Below are 20,908 nucleotides of genomic sequence, written 5' to 3'. Positions count from 1 at the left end.
AACCGGTCTCCCCGACCTTTGACCCACCTCTCCGTGCTCCCTTGTCCGGCCCTTTGGCGTGTCTTCGGGTAAGAAGTAAAGTCTGGCGCTGGCCAGCAGGTGGCGCCGCGTCTGGTCTTCCCACAGTAAGGTCACCTGCACACGAAGGAGGACAAACTCGTGTAAACGCGGATGCCGTGTTGCCGATCAGCTTGTTAACGTCAGTAACCAGGCAACTGTCGGCAGTAATCAGGTTTTTTTTTATCTCTAATTGTCGCAGGCGACGGGAGAAACAACCTGATGCCTGCGGCCACGTTTCACCTGGAGACATCCGATTTATACAGGTAACCAGGTAACCAGGTTTCCGGTCAGCTTTTCTCGGGAATCATCACGGGGTGATGACGTTTATCCACTGATGATTAGGTAGACAGCGATGGCTGAATGTACCCCAGCCTTATGACCTCCGTGTAAAAGTACAACACGAGTAAAAAATCTTCAATTCAAGTTTTTATTTAGGTAAAAGTGCGGACGAATTGTCAGCAGAACGCACTTAAGGTAGTAGACATAAAAGTTAAAATTATAAGTGAAAATGCAACGTAACCATAAACTGTGACTGTCATATAAATGCAGTGAAGTAAAAAGTACAACATTTCAGAGGGAAATGTAGTGGAGTAGAAGTAAAAAGTACAAACACAGAGTACATAAAAGCAGTGGTAAAACATAACTAAGAATATTTAGTTAAGTGCTGCAAGATGTATTTGTACTTAACCTGAATGTTTCCATTTTATACTTTTTTTATTTTTACTTAGTCAAACGACAATTTTGCCTCATGTAATGATACAATTCATGAAGCCAATAAAACCAAAAAATTAAGACCAAAGGCGCCAGAATGTTTCAAACAAAGCTTGTTGATCATCTAGTTTTTCGGGATTCGCTGTTGTCCTTTGGTGTTCAGTAAATAAAAAGTCTAGTCAACAAAGAGCCAAATATACACAAATTAAATAAGGAAGGTCTGTTACTGGCCCACGTGTCCAGCGGTTCTTAAGATTTATTTAAATTGTAAAGAAGATGAACTTGGTGTCTGGTGGGTGTTCAGTTCATTTTCTTTGACACGTCTAAACAGTTTGTGTTACCTCTTCATTAACCCAAAACTCTTTCATTATGATCAGACACTGTCAATACAACACAATCACCCTAAATACAATGCAATCTCATTAACAGGTGACCTTACTTTTTCAGCTCTCGACCTGAATTGACTAAATTTAGCCTTGCTGTGGGATGTAGACTCAATAAAATGGACTATCAGTCTTCAGAGCAGGAGCCAGACCCATTTAAGGCTCGATTTGTGGCGTCATACTCACTCAGCTTGTAGATTTAGTTTGGGTCAGTCATAGTCAACAGTTAAGGGGGCACTCCAACAATTTTACACACAATGTAAAAGATCTCTCTGGATGTGACTAACCTACAGGTAATTATCAGCTGAACCTGCAGCTCCCTCAACTTTTCAGAGCTTTATGGCAAGTTTCAGTTCATTGTTTCTCTGTCTGGACCACAACTTTACTGTTCTGGTTCACTCTCACTACTTTTATAGCATCAAAGAGCCACCGTCCACTACCTGCTCAGCAGCAAACAGCAGACAGACACAGTCAGAGACCAGCTGGTGAACACAGTGGAGCGTTCAGCAGCTACAGACCCAGATGTTTCCCTCAGGAGCTGGTGGAGACCAAAACCAGAGCTAAAAGAGAGGCCGTAATGGACTTAGATTCATCAGGTGGACACACCCACCACTCCATAACTGTAAAAATAAGCAACCGTTTGCTTATCCATTAGCCACACCGACTTTATTAAGTGATAATATTTGAAATGTTTTGTTTACAGTCTGTTTCAGCTGCCCTCAAGTGGCCAGAAAAATCAGTTATTGCAGTTTTTAAGTCATTGTTTTCAGTCTCTTGCCCCTGAGGCCCGAAAACCTGCAGTTTTTTACTGAAACAGTTGCCTGGAGGGACCAAATAATGACGCTATGGGAGCGGTGAGAGGGAACCAGAACAGTAAAGTTCTGCTCCGGACAGGTAAACAATGAACCGAAACTCACTTTAAAGCTCCGTGGAGCCGAGGGGAGCTGCAGATTCAGCTGATAATTCTCTGTGGGGTCATCACTGTGAATGACCCCTTTCACATTTTCACATTGTTTTAACATTGTCATGTGACACTGTTAACACGATGCTAACACGATGTTGAACTAAAAGGTCAGTTGACAGTTTTAAGAGGCTACTTAGTGTTAGTGTCAGTGTTTAATCAGACTTTTAAGGGTTCGCTGCTGCTACGTCTAATGACCTTTCCTTCCTTCCTTGAGCCGTTGTTGCTATAAAAGCACTGATTATAGCAGCTTTAATCTAGCGGAGAGCCAAACGATAACCACATGCGCCGGTACCTCACCTCAGCGATGCACACAGGATCCTGCGGTCCGCAGCGGATGAAGTAAAACTCCCCGAGCTTCCACACCTGGACGGGCCCGTCGGGTCGAGCTCTGCTGCTCACCGACTTATAGAAGGCATAGCTGCCTCGCTGGCAGGAGGGAGCACCCAACCACTAAGACAAACACAAGACAGTACAGGAACACGGATGAGGCAGGGTTAATGGAGCCCGCCTGGCTCAAAAGAAACTCAGAGCATTTTCACGGTCAGAGTTTAGCATTTAAAAAGCTAAACAGACCAGATTTCTCTCAAGAGGGCACAGCCAAAGAGGCACAGGTTCCTGATAAAGTATCATTTAACTCAAGTGCAGAGGAAAAAGGGAAATAAGTTAGAATAGAGGAAGCTAACATTTTTAAACCTAAAGCTGTGTGAGTAACAGAAAATCCAATCAAGCTACAGTGAGCCAAAATGAAACAAGAATTCTTTTCCATATGTCAGGAAATCTTATTCAAAATCAAATATAATAAAGCAAATTATAATAAATCCGGCTCTACAACAACACACACACAAAAACCCCCCCCACCAATTAGTCGATTAATCAATTATTCGATCAACAGAAAATTAATCCGCAACTATTTTACTGTTCAACAAATCATCAATTTGCATTAAACCTCTCAAATATTAAGATTTCCTGCCTTTATCTTTTTTATATCAGTTCAAATCAAATATTTTTGGGTTTTTGACTGTCGGTGCGAAAATCATCCGCAGATTAATCGATTATGAAAATGATCGCTAGTTATGGCCCTGATTGATACTTCTGTTTACCGTGGCCTTCAACGAACGCCATTTCAAACAAGCTCAAGACCTTGGCTAGTTAAACGTCACGGCTCAACAGAAGGGGGCGAGTCCATGAACGGCCACGGCTAATCCAGACATGTCTGCGCACACACACACAGCTAACAAAGAGGACTGAACGTTTTTCATCCACTTCGATAATCGATTAATCGCTTCAGTCACTTTTCAAGCAAAAATAGCGAAGCAAAGACAAACATTCCTTGATTCCAGCCTCTCGAGTGTGAGGATATTTCCGATCTTCCTCATTATTAATTTAGTATTTGGACTTTTGGTCGAACATAACAAGACATCCAGCTCTGCAAAGCTGCGATGGGCATTTTTGGGGTTTTTCAATAACTAAACGATTATAGAAAATAATCACCACATGACAGGAAACTTGGTCTCTGGTTTCAGAGGTTATGGTGGCACTAGAGGAAAAGTCAGAGAATCACCTAAGTATTTAGGATTCTGCACTCTCTGTTTATTCTTTTCAGCATATCTATCTGACACACATTGTTTATACTAAGCTTCAAGACCAGTTCTTGAGGAATATTCTCAGTTTCTTAAAAATTCAGTGTGAGGCTTTTAGATGCAAGGAAAAGGTTTTTGCATTGACACTGCAGACAGCCATGTTTTACCAATGTTGAAACGCCAAGTTAAAAAGACAGCTATGGGGCACTTTGACATTTTTCGTTTATTAAAAGGGAAACATACCTGAGTGATGACACTATCAAATTGAAATTGAAATGTGTGGGCGTTCTCACAGGGTCCTCCCTACATTTTCTTGAGTGTGTTCAAACCATAAATTCTGCAGAAACCACCTCTGGCATCAACACCTCTGACAATAAAAATGCACCATCTTGCAGCGAGCCAGTATTTTCACATGTGAAGAGCACTGCTGTGTCTTATTGTATGAGCAGGATATTGTAATATATTAAACTACTCAGAGAGGAGAAAAAATTCCCTCCTCAGACTGTTTAGCATAGCAGAGGAATATCTGCAGCCACCGATTCTGCTGTTGCAAAGTGACAACCAATGATCAAAAACATTATGATGAGAAAAGTCTGAAATTTCAGACATGAATAAACCCGTCTGATCTTAATCTTCTGTCTGTGTCATACTTCTTTTCCAGATATCCTTTGTTTAAACACATGAATTTAAAAGAAACAAAAAACAACAAAACGGCTGATTCTACAGAAAAGCCGCCAGCTTCCTGTTATCATCTCACTACAACACAGCAGTCGCACTTCTTGTTATACGGATTTAAAAACGCCTTTGAACCCTTGGCTGTTAAATAAATGAGAACATCAGTAGTTGAAAGCGAACATTAATAATCGTTATTCTGCTGTTTAGCTTTTACTTTTGCTCAGCTGTACAGTAGAGAGGGCACACGCTTTCCAGAGGCCACCATAAAATCACCAGCTGTAGTTAATCATTCAGTATCTATAAATCGTTCACAAGGGTCCAACGTCAAAAAGAGTTATGTTATTCTGACATTTGTTTTCTGCTGTTTTTTGACAAGAACTACTAATTACTTTACATTTCCACCACGTAATGAAATCTGAAGACAGAAGAATGAAATCAGGACTCAAGAATTTTCACAGGACTGAATTTGATAAACGTCTGAAGTGATTATGCCTCTCTGCACGCTGTTTTAATCTTTAAAAAACTTTCAGTAATGTCTGTGTAGTAATCAAAGGTCAAATATTAAATTTGTGGAAGTATGCCGGGTAATGTGCGCACTACGGCACAAAGTCGTGTGACCGGATCCAATCAGAGGTTCCTGCAGTCATATTTTAAAGTTATTACTCTGCTTTTATTCTGGTACATTTTGCCAGCATCTCTCTTTTTTCTGCTCAGTGAGGGAAACTTTTCATATTTTCAAGACAAGCTGGCCTGCATGATGGTAATCATGTGTGTTGGCTGTAGTTAAGCTGCCCCCAATGACAAGCTAAATACCTCCTGTAAGTACTTAAAACTAAAAGCCATTTTATTTATTTGTGTGTTTGCACATTCATAGAAATACTACTACGTCTTCCAATGTCTTGTTTTTTTTGGATAAGTTTACTATCACAGAAAACTACAGAAACCAGAAAATATTCAGATCTGAGAAGCTGGAACCAGAGAGTTTTGATGTATTTTCTTTTAAAAAAAAAAAAAAAACAAGCAAAAAAATGAAAGACTCAAAAACGAATTTTTGCAGCTCTGTACCTACACATTTGGACCTCACTGTACATGAATCGAAAGTGAATCGAGCCTGTGGAGGAGAGGAAGGAAGCAAAAACGCTTTTACAAAGGCCTTTACTAAAAACATAGCACGGTAACAGATTTACAATTTCAAGGAAGACTTTTACTTTGAAGCTGCTACAGGAAGTGTCCGGCCAACTGTTGTCTGCAGCTCCTGCTCTGCAGCAGAGCTTTGACATGGTGATGTGTCAGGCTAAGGTGGTTTTTCTCCTTAAGTTCACATTTTAGCAGGTTAAAAAAGACACTTTATGCAGCCTGCTGTACGTTGAGGTTTGCAGACGTTCCTTACGATTGGCTCAAGAGCTGCCTGCATAATTTATGAGGTTCGAAAGTAAGGCCTCACCCATCAATCACTTTAAACGCTTAATCAGTTTAGTTTATCATTTAGTCTACGTCATGTCAGAAAACACTGAAAAATGCCCGTTACAAGTTCCAAGAGTCCAAGGAAATGTATTCAAATGTCCAACCAACATGTTCAAAGCCCAGAGAGTCCAACATTACAAAATCCCTGACAACACTTCAGTGACTGACATTACTCTCAAACAAGGACAGACTGTTACCTGAGTCCTTGGTACATGAAAAAATAAACATCTGAACCAAACTGTACGGCGAAAAAAAAAAGTAGCAGCCGTCGGAGGGTTCAACAAGCATTAAAAGCAACAGCATTAAAGCTTGTTCATAAAAATGTTTTACTGTAAACTGAAACATGAGAAGGCAATCTGTGACTCAGAGCATTTTCTTCATCCACTTGCACAACTCTGACTAATCTGAAAAAAATGGCAAAAACTTTATTCTTACCAGAACTGACATTTGTGTAGTTGCCTTTCGAGTAAGAGATAATCCTGTACTTTACAGACTCTGGATGATAAATCCACTAGACTCTTTCTGCTGTTAAATGGGCGCCTGGAAGCATTTTGACAGGTACTGTAATAACAGTGACTTCATGTGCACAAAAGTGGTGGGGGCTGTGGCGACGACGTCGTTCAGTTGATGCCTCCATTTCATGTGATTTGAAGGAGATGGATGTTTTGACACCATGCGTCGGGGTAAATTGTAGCTTGTGGTTTTTTTTCATTTTCTCCTGCAGCTAGGTGTTTTGTTGTTCAGGTACGTGGGGGAAAACAAAGCAGGAACGGATCAGTCGTGAACTGTGTGAAATGAGCCGCGCACAGGTTTATAAACGTGTCCTCGCTAAAAATGAACCCAACTCACAAAAGGCCTCCATTACGCTTCACTAAGGCCGCAGCTTATTGTTAGCACGCACATGGAGTCGGGTGCCGTTGAGAGATTATTATTTATCTCACAATTTCCCGGGAGAGATCAGAAGAAAACTGTCAATGTTGGCCTGTTTTTTTTCCTCCTTGAAATTCTGCACAAATAAAAAGAAATTACATTCTGAGCTCCAGACCCAATTACCAGCTTCTCTGCAGCTTTCATCTGGCAGTGGCGGAAGAAGTAAATAGATCCTTTCATTATGCAAAATGTAAGAGTGCAATACATTCAAAACCCTGCTTAAGTAAAAGTAATATAAAGTGTCATCAGCAAAACATACCTAAGAGTATAAAAACAGAAAAATGTCCCCTGTGACTGGTACAGTACAATATCATATCTGACATTATTAGATTAATTACGACTGAGTCATGGAGGCTTCAGCGGCATTTTACAGGTGGAGCTGCCTTTAACTGCTTTATATACTGTTAGCTAACTTAACTTTTATTAACGAAGTTATTTCACTGAGACCGTGAGAGAGGTTTAGAGCGGACATGTTTCCGCTGAACTATTGAAATGCGAGAGGGGGGCCCCAGCTGGACGCTGCCTTTTTCTGTAAGAGGTCACGAAGGTTCAAAAAAACCACTGGTTTAATCTTTAATGATGTTTTGTGTTTGATAAACTTATCATACGTCTTCATTAAAGATCTTAATCTCCAAAGACACTGGTAACGTTTGCTGTCGAATGCATGTGGCGCAGTAAAAAGTTACATCTATCAATAAATGACTACAAAATGTACTCAGTTACTTTGTAGAAGTTTTCTGTAGTTGTTTTGATTGTTTTTTAATTGGTCAAAATACCATTTCCGAAGTCAAGAATGAATTTTCACGCTGTAGTTTGTTTGTTTTTTGTAATTATGCATATGGTTATATAAAAATGCCATCAAGAGGAGGAACAATTAGTCAAATCAATTAGTCGATCAACAGAAATTAATCGTTCGGTCCATAAAATGTCAATAAATAGTGAAAACGCTTCCGTCGCAGTTTCCCAGAGCCCAAGGTGCAGATTCAAATGTCTCGTCAGTCCAGAACCCAAAGACATTCAGTTTACACTGATATACAACAGACAAAAAAAACAGAAAATATTCCCAACTGATAGAACTTAGAACTAGGTTCTGTTTGGATTTTGTTTTTCTTGGAAAAATTAATCAATTGCCGATTGATCCTCTCTCAATCGACTAATGGACTGATCAACAATTTGTTTCAGCTGTGTCTGCGATACTTTTGAGAATCAACTGTTCATCTATCAAACAAAAACGCCAAACGCTCTCCAGTTCCAGCTTCTTTTCTCCGTTTTATGTTACTGTAAACAGAATATCTGAGCCTTCGACTGTCAGTCAGAAAAAAAACAAACAACTGAAAGACGCCAACACTGGACTCTGGGAGAGTGGGACAGACAATATTATTCATTCAATTATTAGTCGATTAGTCTATCAACAGAAATTTTATAGGCAGCAATTTTGATAACCAATTCATGGTTTAAAGTCCTTTTTGAAGCAAAAATACCAAAAATGCACTGGTTCCAGCTTCGAACATGCATATTTTCTGCTTTTCTTTGTCGTCTATGATAGTAAACTGAATAAACCTGCAGCTTTGATTTCACTGTAAGAGGAAGTGTGAGGAGCCCCGGGTCTGTGGCACCCTGAAGAGTATGTAGTAGGAAGCTAAAACACAAAAAAAACCCAAAAAAAAACCAAAAAAACGAAGAAACAGAGGCAGTTTTTCTCAAACCCAAGGCTGCTGGATTTATGTGAGGCCTCCACAGGCCTGATGGAGTTTCTATAAACTGGACACCTTTCAGTCAACAGTACCAGACCCCTTCAGAAAATACATTCTCTTTCTTGTATTCTTTAAGAACGTGACCTAAATGATAGTCTGTGTTTCTGTCAGGAGGATGATGATGAGATTCCATTTTGGATCCTGAGCCACAGATTCAGTCAGCAGACTGTGTTAATGTGCTCACACATAACCACAAAATCCACAGGCTTCTACCAGTCCTCGCTCTGAAGATGAAACAGTGCGGACGGACTCCTTTCAACGCAGATGGGCTGCTTTTTATTCAAAAATCCTAAAAGTGTTGTTACATTACGAAAATTCAAACATATGGAACTCTGACAAAAGTTACAGTTCAGCCTTTTTGGGCTTTAGATCAAGTTTTTATGAGGGTGGAGAGAGGTTTTGTAAAAACATTAACACGTTTGTTTTTGGATAAATAAGTACAGATAAATACCAAACTCGTGATTATTTTCAGTGTGGATGAATCTGCCAGTTACGTTCTCGTTTAATCCAAGTTTTCGTTCGGTCTATAAAGTGTCAGAAAATGGTAAAATAAATATTTGTCACAGTTTCCCAAAACCCAAGATGATGTCTTTAAAATGCCCGTTTGTCACCAACCAGTAGGTGAGCAGTCTAGGTGAAACCTAGAGATAAACCTAGACTGGTTCCAATCACAGGAGACCGAAAAGCAGCAAATATTCACATTTGAGGCACTTTGACAACAGTTGTGATAATCAAATTAAGCAATTAATTATCTGTCCATCAGGCTGAAATTTCAAAACCCAAAAGGATCGTGAAGGAATTAAAGTCAGACAACCTCAACATATTAGTCACGGCTGTAACTAATGATTGTTTTCATTGCTGGTTAATCTGCCTGTTCAGCCTATAACTGTTTTGTCTATAAAATGTCAGGAAATAGAAGAGAAAAAAAAAAAAAACCCAGTCCAAGGTAACAGCTTCAAATGTCTTGTTTTGTCCGACCAACAGTTTAAAGACCGAAACATTTTCCATTCACAATGATAAAACGGAGAAAAGCAGAAAAACCTTCATATTTGAGAGGCATATTGGGAAATAGCACTTTGTTTGAAAAAAATGACAGAACGAAAGATTTGTTATCAAAACAGCTGCCAATTATTTTTCTGACAATCGACTAATCAACTAACCGTTGCAGCTCTAATATCAATAAACAAAGCTGGCGCTATTCTATGTGTTTTTCTTATTGTCAACAAATCCCATGAAAAGCCAAAACCAACAACGTGTCAGCTCGTCTCCCACCACTTCCTGACTTCCCTCCTCAGCCTGTGTTTCTCAGCTCTAATCCCATTGGTTACTGCCGAAGACGTAGATCTTTACAAACACCTCACAAATATGGGGTTTCGTGTTTGAAAAAGGCTCAGTAATTTCCTAAAACAGCTGCTCACTGTCATTTTTAGCAAACAACCAGGAGAAAACAGCGCCTTCGTTGGGGACTATTTTCAGCTGCGGATGAATCCACGCCCCCCCAGTGCAACAGTGTGGCTCGTTTTATGCGTTTTTAATAGTTTGTGGACAACAATTGACGTCTACGGCTCCGTACCCGTTAGTAAGAGACACTCAGTGTCGGTTTGGTCTTTATATGAGATTTGTCGACAACAAGAAAATGTAGAAATATCATCAGACTTATACTTTAATTCACTTTCACGTTCATCCGCCACTGAATCCCACAGTTACATCTGAGACGATAAAATCAAGGCAAATTGCACACATGCAGTTTTACATAAAACACGGCAGAGACCCGACGACCCAGTTTTTACAGCCCTATACTGACGGCTGCCATCAAAACGTTGCTGTTTTCTGACACTGAGCCCATCTCGCAGCCTCCGTGATCCTCTGTTTAGAGTTAGAGGCGAGAAAAGACCGAATTACGACCACTTCACATGAAACATAATCTGCAGACGCACAGCTGCAACATACAAGCCACGAATGACCCGAAATATTAAACAACGGCTTCTCAGTGACAGAAATTCAACCTGAAATGAGGCATTTATTACTTTTGCTGCTCATCATTTGTCTTGTTTCATTTGTCTTGTTTAGGGCTGTTTAGTTATTTTCATGATCGCATAATCTGCCAATTAATAGTTTTGACTATAAAATGTGAGAGTATAAAAAAATATTAAAATTACGATTTCCCACAGTCCAAGCTAACGTCTTCAAATGTCTTGTTTTGCCTGATCACCAGTTCAAAAACCCAACAGATATTCAGTATAGAGTGGCAATGATTAATCGATTAACTGACTAATAGATCAACAGAAAATTAATCTTCAGTTATTTAAAAATCAATCCATCGTTCAAGTCATTTTTAAGCCAAAATGCCAGATTTTTATCCGGTTCCACCTTCTCAAAAGTCACAATTTGCTCCGTTCCCGTATCTTAACATTATGATAAATTAAATATCATTGGGTTTTACAGTGTTGGTCGGCCAAAACAAGAGATCTGAGGACACCACCTTTTACTTTATAGTCAAAACATTTAATTTATTATCAAAAACGTTACTGTCAAATTACATTGTTTATGAACGTAATGGTTTGTTGCGGCCGTAATTTAACTTATGATGATATAAAACAGCAAATCCTCACATTTGAGAAACAGGAGTCTGAAGAAAGTTTGGCATTTATCCTTGAAAAATGACTGAAATTGCTAATCAGTTATCAAAATAGTTGCAGATTAATTTTCTGCGGATTTTATTTAATAATAGACTAATTGCTTTAGCGCTAGACAAATCGATAAAATTTCCATTTCACTTAAATAACAACAAAAATTGATTTTCAAAAGTTTGCAGGAAAGTAACTAATGTTCAGGGCTGCAACTAATGATCATTTTCTCCATTAACTGATTGATTGTTTGGTCTAGAAAATGTCCGATAATTATGAAAAATCAAAGGTTCCCAGAGCCCAAAGTGAAATCTTCAGCTGTCTCGAACAAAACCCAAAGATAATGAGTTTAGCGTGATTAAAATAAAAGAGAAATATAGCAGATCGCCACATTTGAGAGGCTGGAAGCTAAAATTTAAAAAAAAAAATGTATTAAAAAAAAAAAAAAGTAATCTATTATCTAAATGGTTGTTGTGAAGCGGACTTCCATCACAATTTCAGTCCAAAACCCAAAGCGAGTTCATGTAGTTATTTAACAGAGCTGCAGTGATTACTTTCTCATCTCATTGTCTGTCTAAAATTTCCCGGAGCCCAAGTTGACAGATTTAAATTTGCTTGTTTTGTCTGATCAACAGTCAAACACAAACATATTTATTTCAACAGAGAAAACCAGGAAGTTTTTCCATGTGAGAGGCTGAAAACAGAGGATTTTTTTTAGCATTTTTGCTTAAAAAGTGATTAATTGATGATAAAATGGTCGCCGATTTATTTTCTGTATTTACTTGACTAATCTGTTGATCCATTGAGCTGTACTTACTTGTAGGTAAATGAGCAGGAAAAACAAGCAAAAATAAAACACACAAACTATCACAGGAGACAAAGAAAAGCAGCAAATGATTATCAAAATGGTTCCTGATTGATTTTCTTTCGATCAGCTAGTCATTGCAGCTCTCATGTTTACCATGAAGCATGGCTGGGCAGTTTTGAATGCATGACAGTTTAGTTTTTTCATATTAAGTGAATTAAAATACACCCGGCAGAAGTCACATTCACCAAGCTTATTATCCTCAAGACATAAAAGGCCTAGTGTATATGCTCAGGGTGTGGCCGTCTCTGCAGCTGCTATCCATTTACTCATGATAGATGGGACGTGAAGATTCACAAAATAAAACGCATATACGGCATTTCCTCCCCTTTCTGTACCAGAAACAGTCTGTAGGGGCATGTGTTTCTAAACTGGAGCTTTTCTGAAACAACCCGACGTTCCTGTTCCTCGTGCAGCTGCTGTGACGTTTGAACACAGCAGCTTTCCCGTCGCCCTTCACCTCCCGCCTGCTGCCTAAACGCAAAATATTCTCAAATTCTCACTCCTGTGTTGATTATCCACAACCCCCACCCAGCACACCCTCCCCCACCCAATACCCATAACCCAACACAGGCAGCACCCCCCCCACCCCCCCTTCTCCCCCTCCCCCACCCACTGTAGCTCTGCAGACCAGCTGCAGCAGGCCCAGGATCAATTTTTAGAAAGATACTGAATAAATGTCAGAGCAGAAAACATACATATCGGCCATACACAGACTCAAACAACAGCATTAATACCTGTGTAATTTTAAACAGCCCCTATAAAACCCAGATGCAGCGACGTAACGTTTAGTGACGTCACTGTGGAGTATCACAGACACACTTTATGCTCCTGTGGGAAAACTGTAGGACACCAAAAACTAAACACTAATGAAAAACAACATCAAGCCAGACGAGCTCACTATCACTTAGACCCTTTCTGAGGCCCAGCAGGAACATGATATCTGTATTAGAAGAATATTATGGTGATACAACTGAAGAGAGAACACCGCTAAATTAGACAAGGTCACTGTTGAATGTCAAACACGCTCTGTCCTGCTATAGGAACTGAAATTATAGAACCACAGGAGACTAAATAAAACGCAGAGGTTGTGGAAACATTATAATGATGCACCGAGAATAAAACACATTTACCACCACAGACGCAAGATAAACCTCGTATAGCAAGATTGTTAGAATGTTATAAAACACCAGAGTAAGAGAAAGTCATAAATAAGTGCTGCAGACATGCTGCAAGTCCCTGCAGGAATATTATAAAAGACACTGTACCCAGTGCTGAGTCCCAGAGGTGCATTTCAAGCCCATATAAAGATATTAAAAGATGTATTTTAGTCATTAAAATAACCACAGAGTAAGACAGACGCATCGTGACGCACTACAAATTTAATACAGAGTCATATGGCTTCTATAAATATATTCATATGTAGAATATGATGCTCATACAAGGAGTCAAAAAGCATACAGTTATAAAAAAACCACTACACTGGAGGCGGCGGTAGCTGATATAGCACCATCAAAGAACACCACAGCAATACAGTAAGATACATTTGACCAGGCACTGATTACTGCAAAGGAATATTATACATGTTCGTAAGGAGTATTATACCCATACAAGGAAGAATATCATTTCAAAAAGAGTAAAATAATACTACACTCTGGAGTAATTCAGACATAGTGTTAGCCCCTAAAGAAGTACTGCTGGAATATTAAATAGTTTTTTGGGAGTGAGGAAGAATTAAATAAGAGTAGAAAGAAAACAATGAAGTCACGTAAAGTCGTCACTACTTGCTGTGGGTTCCTGCAGGAATATAACAGACTGATTACGGATCATTACACTTATACTTACGATAACGTTTCAGGCACAAATCGACTGCTATAGACAAAATAATACCCATTAATTGAGCGAAAGCTATAAGAGTGTTAATGTATTATATGACAAAAAATAAATAAAGTCACTCTTGAGCCCTACAGACACAATATCATCCACTATAGGCATATTATCGATTCATTTAACTAATACATCTAATGATAAATTATTGGAATAAAGAGCGTCATTAAGACAAAGTCTCCACTGATTCCTGTGAGGATCTATAGGAAAATTATGGATTTATTTACGGAGGATTATCCTGGATACGACCCTAGGAAAAACACAGTACGTAAATAAAGCACACGTCAGAGCACTATAGACATAGAATCAACCTCTAAAGGAATATTATAGGATTAGTATTTACAGGTTTGGGAATATGAGGAGGACAAAAAGGAGATTGAACAAAATGAAGTTAGATAAAAATCGTTACTGAGCTCCACAGACACAATACTAGTCCTTATTGATATATTATAGATATTTCGCCCAATATTGAATGTTACTTACAAAATATTGGGCATTAATCGAATGTGATTTTATATTATGAGAATATTAAACAGTTTTTTACAAGCATATGAGTGGGAACAAGAACGAGAGAGAATAAAATAAAGCAATATAAAATCAGTACGGAGCCGTACAGACACATTATTAACCCATGTAGGAATATCACAGATGCTTTTAAGGAATATTAGTTTAGAAATGGTTCAGAAAGAGGATTCCATGAAGACAGATGTGCTCTCTATAGAATATTATGGGGTTATTTTAGATGTATTTTTGAATTAGTACACTTGAAACCATAGACCATAGAAAAAGACAATAAAGTACGATTAAGACAAAACACTGACAACTATGGGCAAAGCATCAGCCAAGAACTGAATATGATGTGAATATTAAACAGTTTTCATTTGGAATTTGACGAGAAAGAGACAGGATAAGATAAAGTTAGATATTGAGCTCTACGGGTAAAATGTAGCCCGTTACAGGAATATCATAAATACATTTACGTAATATTATGGTAATACTTCAGCTGAGGGACACCATAAAGTCAGATCAAGTCTCCTTAATGGATCAGCGGGTTCCCTCCAGGAACACCCGTGTGACATTTTAGATGTTTTTAAGTATCATTATACTCGCATAACTCATATACACTATGAGAATAACTATGATAAAGGTAAGAGCAAGACTAGTGAGTGTTGGGCTTTGGAAGAAAACTCAAGAAGAAGAAGAAGAAATAGGATAAAATCACTATTGAGTTCTACATGCAGACACAGTATCAGCCCCTCGAGTTATACTATACACATATTTCAGGAGTATTAAATAGGTATTACTTAAACATAAAGAATAAAACCGTTAAGTCAGGTAAAATAACTAAACTAACGGAGCTGCAACTTATGATGATTTTGATGATCGATTAACCCGGTGATTACTTTCTCAACCAATCATCTGGTCTACAGGATACATGTAAGATATAATTTAGCAGGTTGACGGACTTTAATTTGCTTGTTTGGTCTGACCAATGGGCCGACACAAAAATATTCAATGTGCTATCAAAAGAAGATGGAGATAACCAGGAAATATTCTCATTTCGAAAGCTGGAACCAGAGGATTTATTTTGGCAATTTTGCTTTAAAAAATAAAAAAAAATTCATCAATAATAAAGATTTTTTTTCTGTTCGACTAATCTATTAATCCTCTGAGCGCCAGTCATCTGCAGGTATTTGAACAGAAAACGTAAGGAAAAATGAAACAGCAACGAGAGATAAATTCACTATTTCGCTCGCGTTTGACGAGTGGGAGCCAGAATTTTGAGCAATTGGCGCTTCAAAAAAATGATCCATCGTTTAGCAAAATTATCGCCAATATACGTTGTGTGCAGTGAGTAATCAATCAATCCGCTGAGTCTGACATATTCACTGTACAGGTATATGATCAGGAGAAAGACTACATCACACTTCACCTACAACAGAATATTCAGGCATTTTGCCTAAAAAAAAAAAAAGACCGATCCACTATAAAGTTGTTGCAGATGTTTTTTCTGTTCATCCACTATTCTATTAATCCTCTGAGCTCCAGTTTTTTGTATTTATAGAAGCAGGAATAACGAGAGAAAACACCGCAACAAAGTGAGATAGATTCACTTTTTAGCTCACACCCGACAAGCTGGAACCAGAGAGAAATTGGCCATCGTTGCTTAAAAATGATCAATCGATTATCAAAATGATTTTTGATTTGTTTTCTGTACTTCCACTGACTGATTAGTGGTTTGATGTCCAGGTATATATAGGTATACATGCAGGTAAAATCAGGGAAACAGACGACAACAATGTGAGACAAATTCACTGTTCAAACATTTGACAAGCTGGAACCAAAGCTGGAACCAGAGGATTTATTTTGGCAATTTTGCTTTAAAAATAAAAAATTCATCAATAAAGATTTTTTTCTGTTAAACTAATCTATTAATCCTCTGAGCGCCAGTCATCTGCAGGTATTTGAACAAGCGTAAGGAAAAATAAACAACAATAAATTCACTATTTTGATCCATCGTTTAGCAAAATTATCGTTGTGTGCAGTGAGTAATCAATCAATCAGTCTGACATATTCACTGTACAGGTATATGATCGGAGAAAGACTACATCACACTTCACCTACAACAGAATATTCAGGCATTTTGCCTAAAAAAAAACCGATCCACTATAAAGTTGTTGCAGATGTTTCTGTTCATCCACTATTCTATTAATCCTCTGAGCTCCAGTTTTTTGTATTTATAGAAGCAGGAATAACGAGAGAAAAACAAAGTGTCACCCGACAAGCTGGAAAGAGAAATTTTGCTTAAAAATGATCAATCGATTATCAAAATGATTTTGATTTGTTTTACTTCCACTGACTGATTAGTGGTTTGATGTCCAGGCAGGTAAAATCAGGGAAACAGACGACAACAATGTGAGACAAATTCACTGTTCAAACATTTGACAAGCTGGAACCAGGCTTGGTTTTGGGGCAAAATTATAAACTAATCATCGAAATCAGTGCAGATTTACTCTGTGATGATCAACTAATCAATTAAATCTTTAAACTCTAGTTATTTGTAGGCATAAAGCTGGAAAATCAAGAAAACGGACAACAACAAAGTGAGAAAACGTACTATTTAGCTCACAGTTGACAAGCTGGAAGCAGGGAATTTTGGGGGCATTTTTGCTTAAAAACGATTTAAAATCGATTAGAAAAGCGTTGCCAATTTACGACCTGTTTATTGAGCAATCAATTAATCCTTTGAGTTTGTGATATGAGAGGGGAAAAGGGCAGAAAAAAAACAAGGAAAAAACTACGACAAAGAGACAAAGTTTTTACTGAGCTCTGCAGACACAGAATTATACATATTTTTAACTTAATCATAGTGGGAATATATGATAAATACTACCATCAAGTCAGTATAGTGTATAATAAACCTACTATTATCTGCTATAGGAGCGTTATATGACTATCATAGGGCTTTTTTTTTTTTTTTGGCCCTGGGGGAGGGCCAGCTGAAGCTGTGCTCCAGCCTAGTGGTGGAAACGAGGCAGGGCTGAGCAGGCAGGAAAATAAAAGCCACATAATATAATCTGAGAACTGAGAGGCAGTCCTCTGTCTAAAAATGTGAACACACACACACACACACACAAATTTAAAATGGAAACCTGCCTACGTCAGTTCTCGTGATATTTCTGGGAATAATGCAATGAGATATATATATATATATATATATATATATATAAATTTTTTTATTTTTTTTTACAGTTTTCAGTACAGGAAGGAAGAGAGGGGGAAAAAAACCTCAGTTGAGTATTAATAATAAAATGTCTCCTGCTTTAGACAAAAATAAATAAATAAATAAATGAATCAATTCCAAACACAGCCCCACAGTATTGACCTTGGTTATATCCTGTTATTCAAAAAGCTCACAAGTTCACCACTGGGGGGAAAAAAAACCAAAAAAAAACCTAAATGCTGCAATAAATTAATATTTAAAGGGAGATATTACAAAATACGGCCCTGGGGAGGGCCAGCTGAAGCTGTGCTCCAGCCTAGTGGTGGAAACGAGGCAGGGCTGAGCAGGCAGGAAAATAAAAGCCACATAATATAATCTGAGAACTGAGAGGCAGTCCTCTGTCTAAAATGTGAACACACACACACACACACACACACACACAAGAATTTAAAATGGAAACCCTTAATCTGCACCCTGCCTACGTCAGTTCTCGTGATATTTCTGGGAATAATGCAATGAGATATATATATATATATATATATATATATATAAATTTTTTTATTTTTTTCAGTACAGGAAGGACTCAGTTGAGTATTAATAATAAAATGTCTCCTGCTTTAGACAAAAATAAATAAATAAATAAATGAATCAATTCCAAACACAGCCCCACAGTATTGACCTTGGTTATATCCTGTTATTCAAAAAGCTCACAAAAAAAAAAACCTGGGAAAAAAAAAAAAAAACCTAAATGCTGCAATAAACACGGATATTTCTGTCAAAATAAATGAGATTTCTGTCAAAATAAATGACTTTGTTCCTTTTTTTTTTTTTTTTTTTAATTATTATTACTATCATGATTATCATGATAATCATTATTATTATTATTATCATTTCGACTGAAGCTCACATTGCTCCGGCTGTGTGCGACCCTCTGGATGTTTCCTGGGTGTTTCTTGGGCAGGACTAATCCTCGCTATTTCAACTACAAAAACTACACACACACACACACACACACACACACAATATTAACATTCCTCCTTAAACTGTGGCAATTACGCCGGAGACAAAATGTCGGGGGGGGGAGGAGGTGGGGTGGAGGGTTGGAGCTGGAGCTGGAGCTGGTGGTGGGGGGGGGGGGTTTGATAATAATATCAATATGCTTTCCTCTCATAAGCGACACAACCGCTGCTCCACCTCGTCCCTGTCGAAAAATCTCCCAATCGTTAAATATCACGTCGGTGTCAAAACAAAAAAAAAAAAAAAAAAAAAAAAAAAAAAATGTAATTTTGAAGGGTCCGCGGTCAGAAATGAAAAATGTCGATGCGACGACTCGCGATTTTTCTGCTGAAAAGGTGGACTGGCTGAAAAGTTTCCTGATATTCTGAGGCAGGCGGACGAGCAGAAATTTTTTATTTGATTTCGCTATAATGTGCCGTCGGTGTGGGTGGGGGTTGGTAGCCGGAGGAGAAGCCGAGACTGTCGACACGACACACAAAGAAATTAATCATTAACACGCCGAAAATATCAGAAATATTAAACTGTATTTTAACGGCCGAGGCTCCGGCAGCGGACGAGGCGACGGCTCGGTGTCGCCGCCGATCGTTTCCCCGGAAAAAACGCAAATATCTGCGGTTGATTTTCCACCTCTGGAGGGAAAAAAAAAAAGTTGAGCCTGGTTGAATAAAGTTGTAATTGCAGTCGGAGCAACTCTCCGTGCTCGGGTTCGGTTGATATGGGAAAACAATCAATACGACATGGTCAAACTAAATGAAATAAAAGACGAGATCCGGCTCCCGTTCACAGCGACACACGGCGGAAATATTCCGCCCGTCAACAGGTCAGGGAAGCCGCCGGCACGAAGTGACAGAAAACGACATTTATCTGGAAATTATATCGGCTTTACCTGTATTGCATTGTGCTCCATTGCAGTCCTGCATTCCCTCTCTGAGGCCCCTCTCCGGTTACACCGCCGGGACTCGCCGACACACAAACAAACGCACCAGAGAGCGAGCGAGCGAGCGAGAGAGAGAGAAAGAAAAAAAAAAAATAATAAAAGCCGGATTTTTTTTCTTTAGCTTTTTTTTTTTTAATAGTGTGGAAATGGGACAGGATCTAGGTGTGGCCAAAGTTTGCCACAGAGTCCAACTTAATGCTAAAGTCACAGCGAAACGGCAGTTGGAGCATCTTTAGCTTCGGCGACGTGACGTATTTCCGACTGAAACGGAATACGAGGGCGGGGTTTAGCCACGGGCAGCGGTGGAAGGCGAGCTCGGCTCCTCCACTTCGCCGAAAGTTAGGGGTCGATGCCGGACGCCGTCCGCCGCAGGTAGAAGCGGCGCGGCCGAAGCGCCGGCGTTCAAATACGCTGCCGTCACCGGAATGGACAAAGCGGGCTCGCCCGTGACGCGTCCGCGCGTTCGCCACTTTAGGTGGGGCCAACTTTCACCACCCTACACGCAGCTGGGCAGATGCTGCGTTCGCCTCAGGGGTCATTGGGGCCTCATCCTAAACCCGTTACAGTGCACGACGTCAACATGCGTTATTAATCTGAATCCGCAGGAAATATAAAAGCAGAGCATCCTCCCCCCCTGAAAGAGCGGCGCAGAAACACAAGGGGGGTAGAAAAGAGAAACACTCGAGTAAAGTACCAAGTGCCTCAAGACCTGAACATAAGTAAACCACAAGAGTACGTTTACTCAGTTACTTCAGGGTTTTAACTCGAGCCCCAGAGACAAACAGCGGAGGGAGAAGTAATCAGACGTCTCAGTGAAGCAAAAGTAGCAGGACCAAAGAGTAGAAATACTCTGCTACAGGTGAAGTCCTGCGTTCGAAACGCTGCTTAAGCGACAGTGCAAAAAGTAAGAAATAAAGAGATAAAGTAAGAAATAAAGTAAGAAATAAAAGTACCCCTTGTACAAAATGGCCCATTTCAGAACCATACATAGGATTTTATTATTCGATCATAGTTACTGATGCATTCATGTGTTCGTCCCTTTAAAGCGGCAGCTGAAGGTGGAGCTCATTTTGATTAATTTATAGCAGCGGGGCGGCTCGTTAATTTCCCCACCGGGAATCGGTCAGATCTCATCTCATCCTCTGATTACTACGTTAGTCCATCAGCTATTGGTCGGTCACATTTCGTACTATTAGTGGAGCAGAAGCAGAAAGTAGCAGCAAGTGGAGGGACTTCAGGAATGTACTGCTAAACTGTACTTAAGCGGCACCTGAGGTAATGTACTTGGTTACTTTAGGGTTTTAAATCGAGCCCCAGAGACAAACAGCGG

The 20,908-nt window shown here is 39.2% G+C and overlaps 1 protein-coding gene across 1 annotated transcript in view; it reads right to left on the bottom strand.

The window, feature by feature from the left end:
- zgc:77151 (uncharacterized protein LOC337153 homolog) overlaps window positions 1–19,764 on the bottom strand; it is a 41,973-nt gene extending 22,209 nt beyond the window's left edge. Inside the window, exons 1-3 of the mRNA XM_040151555.1 lie at window positions 19,528–19,764; window positions 2,416–2,568; window positions 28–135 (exon numbers count right to left, since the gene is read on the bottom strand). Of these exons, the coding sequence (XP_040007489.1) occupies window positions 28–135; window positions 2,416–2,568; window positions 19,528–19,548 (282 nt within the window). The 5' untranslated portion in view covers window positions 19,549–19,764. The remainder of the gene's footprint in view (window positions 1–27; window positions 136–2,415; window positions 2,569–19,527) is intronic.
- Window positions 19,765–20,908: the final 1,144 nt, after the last annotated feature.

Source organism: Xiphias gladius, chromosome 17 (assembly GCF_016859285.1).
Source record: "Xiphias gladius isolate SHS-SW01 ecotype Sanya breed wild chromosome 17, ASM1685928v1, whole genome shotgun sequence".
NCBI classification, from domain to species: Eukaryota; Metazoa; Chordata; class Actinopteri; order Istiophoriformes; family Xiphiidae; genus Xiphias; species Xiphias gladius.
The sequence above is the reverse complement of the archived record's forward strand: the minus strand, read 5'-3'. Positions and strand labels throughout refer to the sequence as shown.